The sequence below is a fragment of the Rhagoletis pomonella genome, unplaced genomic scaffold (genome assembly GCF_013731165.1).
Source record: "Rhagoletis pomonella isolate Grant_MI unplaced genomic scaffold, Rhpom_1.0 Rhpom_scaffold_00004, whole genome shotgun sequence".
Taxonomy (NCBI): domain Eukaryota; kingdom Metazoa; phylum Arthropoda; class Insecta; order Diptera; family Tephritidae; genus Rhagoletis; species Rhagoletis pomonella.
The window spans coordinates 46,754,025-46,765,032 of record NW_023458558.1 but is presented as its reverse complement, the minus strand read 5'-3'; the positions used below and the strand labels follow the sequence as shown (position 1 = coordinate 46,765,032).

At 35.5% G+C, this 11,008-nt stretch overlaps 1 protein-coding gene across 1 annotated transcript in view; it reads right to left on the bottom strand.

The window, feature by feature from the left end:
* Positions 1–1,630: 1,630 nt before the first annotated feature.
* LOC118738500 (cardio acceleratory peptide 2b) overlaps positions 1,631–11,008 on the bottom strand; it is a 10,754-nt gene continuing 1,376 nt past the window's right edge. The window contains 3 exon segments of the mRNA XM_036469436.1: positions 1,631–2,857; positions 3,026–3,188; positions 8,593–8,615. Coding sequence (XP_036325329.1) covers positions 2,604–2,857; positions 3,026–3,188; positions 8,593–8,615 — 440 coding nt within the window. The 3' untranslated portion in view covers positions 1,631–2,603.

The window sequence follows — 11,008 nt, the reverse complement described above, 5'->3', positions numbered from 1 at the left end:
TTGTAAATATATCGAGGTATCGAAGTTTCAATGTTATATTAGTGTATAGCATTATCACTGCTTATCGAATTTTATCGTGTTACCAGAGTGAAACGTGTTACTGAAATTTGTCGATATCTTTCGCTATATGGAGCTATTAAAATTAACTGAGTTGTGGAAATTAGAGAGGTATCCACAGTTTATCGATTTATATCGAGATGTATAAATGTATTAATTTTTTAGTTATCGAGTTAAGCTTGGAATCAAGCTCTCAAGAAAAATCACAAAATGTTTTTATTGCATTATTTCTGCTGCTTGAAAAAGCAACTGCTTTTGCTGTAAATTTTCTTGAAGAAATAAATATACGGGCATTATTTCTTGAGGACTGCAAAATGATTTAACAAATTTTGATAGAAGAAAATTTCTTTTCCATTTCTTGTGCGTCATTTTAAATGCATTTTTCGTTACGACGACGTATACTAATAAGACGAATACGAATTTGAAGCCGAATATGATTACTGCAGTTAAAAAAAATACGTCGACAACTACGAAGATGAATACCGAGATGTAAACGAAGACTCATGGGAGGACGAATACGGGGACGAAGTTGAATAGGGACCTAAAATGAATACGAAGGTGAATAAAAATATAAAGACCATGAAGTACACAAATACAAATACTAAGTCGAACATTAACACGAAAAGGAATACAAAGAGGAATATGAAGGAAGAAGAGGACGAATACGAACACGAATACGAAGAACATTAAAAAGAAGAATTTGCGTACGACGGCGAATATGAATACGAATTCGAAAAATAATATGAAGGCAAAAGCCGAGATGAATATGAATACGAATACGAACACAAATTCAAAAGATAAAAAGAAGACGAGTAAGAATACGAATATGATAGCGAAGACGAAGTGTAAGTTTAATATTAAGCTTAATAGCAAGTTTTACTTCTGTAGTGTGACCCAGGCGTAATCATTTTTTTGGATGAATGTGCAATACTTCACATTCACAGTGAAGAAAATGCATTCAATAAATTTTGCACCGTTGTGCGTGTTTGTTTTTTTATTAGTTGCAGTAAAATTCAATATACGTATATTTTAATTTATCATGTCAAAAAGTAACAATTACAATAACACTGATTTACATTATTTAAAAATATAATTTCGTTACACTTTGTGCCATCTTCTCGCCAATGCAAGGCAAAATACTGTTTTGTGAGCACATATTATGAATGTATGTGTGTACAAATGTGTAAATATCCGGCATGTTTTGCAAATCGTACGATTCTAAATCGATGCAATTTACAAAACATTTTTTGGTGATTTCTAAACGGTGAATGTGACGTAATTGATGTGTTTGTAGCAGTTTCCATTTAAAATATTTATTACTTTCATAACGTATGTATGTACATTGAAAAATATTTAGCAAATCGCACCGATTTCAAATTTAGCGATGTGCAGAACAGGCCTGTATAGTCAAGATTTTTTGCTTTTTTGTTGTGTGCATATTAATTTAATTTGTTTTTTGTATAATTCTTATTAGGCATTTGCGTACATATGTACATATATTAAATATAATAATTTCTGCTTTGAAACACATTCGATTTTCGATTTAAATTTATTTATTTGTATTTTTTTTTTCTTTTCTAATATTTTCTTTATCAAGCTTATCTTGACGAAGCCGTAGTTGAAGTTGCAGTCGTTGTTGCCACTATGTATTTGTATTCATAGCCATTGCAAAAGTGTGCCATTTTGTTTTAGTAATTGTTGTTGTTGTTGTATATACATACATATACATACATAAATATGCATGTAGTTGTGTTAATTTTCAAAGGACTTTCATTGTTATGCATTTCTCGCGTGTGTGTGCTTTCGTGGGTGTGTGTGTGCGTCAGCAGTTGAAAATACAGGTGTAGCGGAGAGGGATGCTTGTGCGTACATATGTATACACATATACATACATATATATTTAATTTTGTATTTTCGTATCAGTTTTACATAGTACCTAAATCTGCTTGTCGTCGTTGCCTTTGCATAACAATGAAAGCCCTCACCAGCCCATTTGAAGAAAAAGTAACGAAAACAAAAGCAACACTAATGCAATTGGCATGAACTTGTAATCTTGTTTTTGTAGTTTAAATATTTATTTTTAGTTAGGTACGTTGAACACTCAAAACGTATACATATACACCGGTAAATCCGAATTGGTTTTTTTTGTACAACAAATAAATAAATAGTGGAAGAAATTGAGGGCACATATTTTGCAAAATCAACAAATTCGAAAACTGTTATCTTAATATTTTTTTTTTATTTGATTACTTTTAGTTCAAACGCTTTTTACGCATCCTGTACATTTTCCTATCGCAAACGTTTTCTAGCTAAAATATTTTGTATTTTAATTATTAATAAAATTCTTGTGCCACTTTTCGTCCGTTAAGTTTTTAATAGATTTTTTTATTCTTACCTAAAAAAACTAATTTTATTTTATCTTAAATACCATATAATTTTACAGTTTGCATTGTTCCAGTAGATACATAAAATTCGTTTATCCAAGTGGGTTCCGCAGAGTGTCGTCATCGTCATTAGTGTTGTTCTTTTTGTTGCTATCCTTTAGCCTAATAAAGCTCTTTCTGGCCACTGGCCTTTGAATTGTGTTGTTGTTGTTGCTGTTTTACTTGTGCATCAACGCTACGCTTACCCAAACGTGGGCCGAACCATAGGCCTGAAGTAGCGCTGGGACCAGTGCCCTTGTTCAGGGCTTGCTGCAATGCCATAATACGCGCCCATTTTCTTAACTCCGCATCGGTGCGTCCCACCCGTGGGAAGGCAATCAAGCTGGCGCGTTTTATTTCACTTTTCGGATATTCAACTGTTGAACAGAAATAAAAAAAAAGTCAAATCAATTAGAAATTTAGCAATAACTCAAACAAAAAACAACCACACACGCAGGCTCACACTGCCGTACTCATTAATTTGCATTAGCAACTATATATATTTGTATGTACATATATGTATAAGTATGTATGTATGTATTTACCTTCATAGTCTTCCAACGAGGCGGGATACATGCCGTCGCTGAGCGCTGAGATGTCAGCTTCATGCAAATTATTGACCAGGTTTGGATCGCTGCGCCCGACGCGGGGGAAGGCTATGAGTCCGGATGGTCCACCAGCGGTGCGACGGTTTTTTTTGATCCAATTCTGTAATCGAGAACAGATACATACTTTCAAACATGTACACATACATACATACATAGATATGTGTGGCTTTCTTAACTACGCATTATAGACATTGTTGTTGTATTTAAATGTTAAATAAATGAAATTCAAAAATTTCCGGGAATACTTTGCAACGAGTTCGAATTTGATTTTAAAGATAAATAAACAAATGCGTTCAAATTATTTGCATTTTATTCAACTTTGTATGCTTGTGTGTAAGTTCATAAAAACACAGTAGATATTTTGGTTATGCAAATATATTAGCAGAAGCGGTGCGTATTCATTTCAGGTGGCGTACTGGGAGTTTTTAAAACATTGCCATCAATCGGCTGGAAATTAATTGTCAGCGTTAGATGTAGAGATGGGAAGAATTTCTCTCTTCTCTAGCATGCTGTGTCTGTCATGGTTACCAAAAGGCGAATGCTTGAAATATTCATTGCATTGTTTCAAATCAGTGATTACCAAAGTGGTGCAATTGAACTCTCAGGTGTACACGGGAGACTCTACGGACGTCTACGTTGGCCTAAAAAAATGGGGTTTCACAAGCGGTAAATGGGGGTCCACCAACTTTTATCTGGTTTCGATAGTACAAAAAAAAAATAAAAAAATTTGGCTAGGCTTTACCTATCTATGCAGGCCCAAAAAATTAAGGCGAACAAAAAAAAAAATTCCAAATTTTTCGCTGATTTTTGCAAGGCTGTAATCGGTGAAAAATTGTCGTGTTGAAAATTTACAAAAGCTTTGAAGCTCTAAAATTCTTATTTTCACATTTATAATTTTCAGACTTCGTGGCTAAACATTTTTAGGCGCTAAGGTTCCAGTGCAATACTTTGCAAGTTGTTTATTTATTTTTTGGTCCACGGACGTAAAAAAATGTTTTCAGTGAGCCGCCATATAGATCAGATAGCCGGTTTATTTGGCTTTAATTTACTTTTTTTAGATCGCCCTTAATTTTTTTTTAGTAATGTATTTTAAGAGAGTGTTCGCCAGAATTCCTTGTGGAGGAATAAAATTTCCATTGTGCTCCTCACTAAAACTCAATTCATGTGAAATCAATTTTGATTTCCTCTTTTGTGAGCTAAAAAAAGAAAGTGTTCTTCAACTAAATTTTTCTCTAATATGTATAGCTGAAAAAATCGGAAAATATGACTATTACGATACCTTTCGGACGCCCTATTACATGTTTTTGGACAGAAAAAAGTCTACGATATTAAACAATACGAAATAAGAGTGCCTTATTAATACCCCAAATATGTGTACATATGCACATTAGAGTGGTCCAGAAGAGAGGAAGCCCAACTACATATAAAGCCATGAGGGCCAGAGTAGCCTAACTGATATTTAAAAAAAGTAATCGAAACGGCAACAGCCCAAGACACGCCCTTTTAATATTCTTTTACTAAAAAAGTAGCATCACGTAAAAGACTGCATATACTTTTTATAGGTCCTTCATTCTCATATTACTGAAAAATAAAATTTTTGCAGTTTGCAGGGTATTCAATCCAATGCTTGCTAATTTTTTTGTCTACCCAGTTGCCTTCTTGTGTGTCTTTTCTTGTGTGTCTTTTTTGGCCTGCCAACAAAATCCCTCCGGCCATGGATTCTTATTCTTTATGCCCCCAGCCCAGTAGTATCGTATTCTTGGTTATAACATCCGGTTGTTCAATGTCTGGTTAACACAAATCAGAGGTAGAAGCTCCCGTTAAAACAACGACTGCTTTGTCAATCACATGTTACATGCATTATGTCGAAAACGTCGATAATGATGTTTAATTGGGAGGTAGTGATAACCAGACATTGTACAACCGGCCCTAAGAGAGTTTAGTATGCCGCAGCAATCATATACCATTTTTGATGCTATTAAATATGTAACACATGAGTGCTAGTAAGACTGTCTGATGTCTTGCAGATGTATTCCAAAGATACATATGTATGCTTCATCTAAGGCAGTGATTCCCCAGGGGTCCACGGGAGACACGACGCGTGTCGTTGGCGTGAAAAAAAAATATGGGGGTGAACGAGTTGTAAGTGAGGGTCCACTAAAATTAATTAAAATTTTTTGAGTCGTCTATAGTGGTCTTGACGCACTTTGCACTTACCGTCACTTTGTGTCTTCATACGTGTGGACGCCTTAAAACCCATCTGCAGACTAAAAAGAAATGGATGTTTAAATAATACTGCGTGCGGGCGAGTTGGACATTGCCGGTGGCAGAGAGTCGATCCTTCAGTGTTTATTCAGTGCCATAGGATAGTACGCCACCATTACCTTTGTTGAAGAGATTCTTATAATGTTGAGTCCCCTGAGGCTGAATGCTGGTTTAATTCCAGCACTGAGCCAGGACTCACACATTACTGATGGCTCCAAAACTGACTCTGGGTCAGGATCTAGGGACTTTTTCGAAGTTAAGAGTAATAAGCTTTACTTTTCTCTTGGCGAATATGCTTCGGTCTCCCAGGTTGAGCTATATGAAATCCTCAAAGCCATGGACTACGTGGTGGAAAAGAGGTGGATGAGGGCAGGGAGTTAACGTGTCTGCAGGGATAGCCAAGCTGCACTTAAGGCATTGGCCAGCCCTCTAAGTAAGTACTGGTTCGGAAATGCAAGTGTCTATAAAATTAGGTCGGTAAACATGAAGAGCTTGCTTTACTCTGGGTGACAGGTTACTCGGGAGTACTTGGTTATGAGACAACTGACCATTTGGCAACAGTTGGATTAGACCAGGCATTCCTCGATCCGCAACGAGCTACAGCACTCCCTACCTTGGACATCGAAGCCACCATCAGAAAATGGTTGAATACTTCGCTCAGCCATCTGACTGGGAGCCATCGTGGGGATGCAGGTGGACAAAACTGAAGTTGCCTTCAATCTCAGAGGTCTATTTAGTTTTTTGCTCTCATTGATAGACGGGATTGCATACAACTTGTTCGACTGCTGACTGTTCACTTCATGTTGCGCAAACATCTGACTGCGATAGGCGTAAGTGACAACCCCATTTGCCCATCCTGCCTTGAAGGTGATGGGACGGTGGAACACTTTTTGTTTTGTGCTTCTTGCTGGCTTGGTTGTTTGTCATCGATTATTGAAGATTCGGTATTTTCTCTATTGTGAGCTTATGAATTTAAAGTTTGGCGAAAAAAGCTTTTAGGGTTTGTTGTTTCAAGTTTTTAAAACTCGCAGCGATAAAAATACGAATTACAAATACGCCGGATGCATAACTGAGATTTTAGATTTCTAATAAAAATTTTGTATTCACATTTTCTGTGACTAAATATTTTAGACTTATAGGCGGCATACACGGTGCGTCTGACTCAAGAGTCATTTGTGTACGGTTGACTCGTCTTCGACTACACACAGTTGAATCGTTCAGAGTCAGTCCAGGAGTCATGTCGGTGTAACTAATACATATTTATTTCCACAAATACATCCAAACCGACTAGCGAGTCAGACGCACTGAGTATGCTGCCTATTAGAAAATTTGTGAGTCTTTTATAAAACGATTCATTTCTAATCGTTTTTGCCTTTTGCATCAAAATATAATTTTTAGAAAAAGTGGTCTTAGCAGCATCTTATCACTCTTAGCAAGCGAAATGTATTTAGTTTTAAAAGGTGAAATAAAATAGTTTTTTAAATGTACCACATTTCACTGCTTTTGAACTGGCGGAGATCTAGTGAGAACTGGTACGTTTTTGGAGACAAGGATCTAGTTTCACTTGTTCGGGGTTTCCAAGCAGATTGTATACGAGCGCAAATTGAATAAAAACCTCTCTCTGTACATCATTGATTTACCGTCACAAAAATAGCCACTCCTGCTCTTCTCTAGTACATATGTATGTATATATGTCCGTCTGCTCTATCAGGTAGAGTTCCTTAAGCAGAGATGCCAACGCAAATGATTCTCACAGCTGGCACATTTCAAACAATTTACTAAGCTTAACCTGCTTTCGATGGGGAATCTATGCAAATTAAACACTAAATTTAAACAAATTACCAGCACGAACACTATGAACGAACAACAACAACTGCCAGAATGGCAAGGATATTCGCATCAGCATGGACACACAACACAAATTTAAAAAAAAAAGGAAAAATGGTGAAAATAGAGACATTGTAAGCTATTTGTAGCATAAGTAAGTAAGCAAGTAAGCAAGACAAAGCGTATTGCAAACATCAACCACGACCCAGTTCGTTTCCTTATTGGCCATCATAGCACATAGAAAAGAAAGTGGCGAAGGCTGCTGAGTTGCTTATACGCAGTGGTTAACCGATGGGGTGCGCTGTTGGTGATCACAGTGAAAATCAGTAGTTGTTGCCTTTAGCGTGATTAATGTTTTCTAATACCTACATATGTACATGTCTGAGTGTATGTAGATGGATATACATAAGTAGCATTTAGATGCTTTATTTGTTAATGATACATGTCAAATTTTGGTTATTCTCGGCTCCAATACTTGTTGAATTGTTATATTGCACGTTTAATAATACAGAGATGTAACTCAAAATTTACGTTTTTGGAGATTTCATTATGCAATTAATAAGCATGGTAAGTAGAATATGTTCAGTGTAATAGATAACCAAACTTTCCAAACATGGCGAATATACTATGTGTCTTTTCATGTGTCTTTTTGTATACCAATTGTATGAATTGGTAAAGCTTTGATAGCTGATGTGTACCGGGCAACTTGTATAGTATTCTGGAGCATAAAAGGACTCAATCTTCACGTTCCCGGCTTATGTGCTCTAATTAGAGGATACGGGTTTAATTTTTAAGTTTCAAGTGCATTTTTTTTTTTTAAAGCTCGAATAATTCAAGGAAAATTTTAATTGGAAAACAAAACTGTAAGTGAGAACCTATGTCCCAATTTAAAAAGCGACTTTTTATCATTTGTTTGCAAAAAAAAAAACAAACTCATTTGCATAACCTCAAAAATTTTCGTATTAATTTCAATTTACCATTTTATGTAAGCTTTTATAATTTTTTTAACTTTCGGCAAACAAAATAGAAAAGGAAATTGATAAATTAAGATGTAGTGAGTTGATTTTATTTTACTTAAACCGCCGTTTCCAGCCGTTTTAAAGAAAAACGGTTTTTTTCTGGGCTATCATGCTATTACAAAAGGAGAGTTGTTTGAAGTTAGGCAGATTGGATGTTCGAAAAGAGAAATGTCTTTTTCGGTTGTCAGCCATGTTGAAAAAAATTTAGTGCTGTTCATATTTTTGAAAGTTCCATGAAACTCTTTGAAGAAAAAACGCATCCTTTTAGCAATTATTTATCAAAGAAAGACGAAAATTATGGAAAACAATTTGGAAAGGATGCTAAAATATTTAGATTTGAATATTTAGTGTCGAACAGCAGCCGGATTCTAACTTTCGCCATCGCTAAAATGCAAAATACGACTTTTTTTAGCTTTCTCCAAAACTAGCGGTTCTGTTCTTTCATTCGCTAAAAATGGCTTAGCCTAAATTTTTTGGTGGTAAAAAGTCGTCCAATTATAGTGATAACTAGTGAAAATGGCAGCACCAATTTGGATTACATTTCATGTCCTGTAGCGTAGCTATGGCTATGTTACAAAGATACTTGCGCCGATTCGCAAAGACCATTGATGAGCAGCCTTCGCAAAAACGCAAATCCTTGAGAGAATTTACGGATTGAAATTTCGAAATTTTTTGCTCAACGTGAATAGAGCATTGAACAAACTTTTCACAAATTGGTTTCAAAAATATTCGTATTATTTTCTTTTAACCAGCGATTTTTGGTAAATGTATCACAAAGCAGCATCTGCATTCTGAATATAAATAATATCGGTGGAGAATTTGGGAATACTGAAACCTTAAGTGAAAATTTGGTATTTCATGAAGAGTAGCTGCTTTAGGAATCTGTCCTCAAGGCATTTCTGCGATACATGTAGTAAATATTTTTCTTTTTTTAATTTATGAATTTCGATAATACCATAATTAATCGCTGAAAGAAACCATTTATGTAAATGTGACCATACTTATTTTATTATGCTCATTTTAAGGGGAGAAGGTTGGTTATGGCAAGAAAATAACTTGTGTCAAAACCAAGCTAATTGGACAAAGTTGTTGAGTGTAGTACTCATGTAACATGTAAACACATGAACATAGAAAAAAGCGGAAAAGCCTGTTTTACAAAAGCCAAGTCATGTTTTCACATTTTATTTACTGCCTTTACACTTTTTGACGTTTGCCATCTTTTTACAATAAAATAATGGAATATTTTAGCTGATATTAATTTCACACAGAAAAATTGCGTGGGGCATGCCTTCTTTTCCATAAATGTCCTGCTTGTTGCCCAACGACCATTGACATTTCGGCTAAATTGAGAGTGAGAATTTCTCCCAATTATGTCAAATGAATTCGGATGTACACAAAGTTTGAATATGCATGCACCCTTTACCTACTTTTTTAAGGAAATGTGCTCTTAATATGGGCTTGTAAGAAGCGAGCAGCACGCCTGTGCCCTCCTGGCTGGTAAAGCCCTACTTCCTGCAAGTGCCTCTGCCTTCTATCTTCCCACTATGCCACCGTGCCCTGATACCTTAAGGTAGAGCTTCCTACAGGCCTTTTCTGCTTGTAACCGAAAATTTTTTAGCAAGAAAATTTTGTTACCGACAATTGTCGCCACTTCTTGCTACCGAAATTCTATTTACCCCGGTAGCGTTTTAATTTTTTCAGCAATTAAGTTTTGCTGAAATTCTGGTGTTGCACATTTCACGGGAAAATGCGAAAGGGGTTTACAAATTTAAAGTAAATTTATTTACCGGTAACAAAATTTACCGGTAGAAAAGTTCTATAAATAGCATGACCGAGAGGCAATTATTTAAGTTGGTATGATTGCCGTACCGAGTGCTATACCTACATAATAGTGCTGAGCGTTGCGCTTGCCAGCTTGTTTTTTCTGACTTTTATGTTTTGTTGGCCACTGTAGCCGAAGGCTCAGAGGTGCGTTCTACCAATCCAAATCACCTGGATTCGTGCCCTGGTCAAAGAAATGTCTCAAAAATATTGAGAATTTGTTTTTTCTTAACACCGCTCGCCCCACGGCAGGCAATGGCCAACCTCTAAGTGTATTTCCGTCATGAAAAACCTTCTCATAAAATCCATTGGCTGTTCGAAGGCGGCGTAAAGTAGTAGGTGCCTCTTTTTTTGAAACAAAATGAAGATTTTTTTTTTAAATATTGCACAAGGTTTCATATTTTTTTTTATAAAAAATAAAACTCTTACTCATGAAAGTATTTTATAACTACAAATATAAAAGTCAGTCGGAATTTTCCTGTAAAAATTTTTTTGCGACCGTGCTAGGCATTTTCTTCCATATAAAAAAAAAAAAAGAAATGGACAACACCGCGAGACAAAAAATTATTAAAAATCATTGCGATTTTCTAACGTCTTGAAATTTGCGCTTTGTCCTACTGAAATTTAATCGGCTACATAATTACAATTAAAAAAAAAAACTGAATAAAAAGTTGGAAATTTTTGGGTGTAATTCGTAAAGTTTGTTGAATTTTTTTTAATTTTTGTACAAAGTTTGAAATGTGGATTTGTGAGGTGCTGGTTATATAATGCGCTAGACTTTTATAAAAAAGTAATAAACATTAAACAAACGAAAGAAATGAAGCCACTTGTTAAAATGTCACCTAACTTAACCAGCTGACCACAAGAATATGTACCTCTTCAGGTTTTTTGATGAATCCGAATATCCGTCCTAAGTATTAGTTTAAAAACATCTGCTCTTTTGTACTGAAAACGTTTACGTTGACATTAAGAAACGGCCGCAAGATTT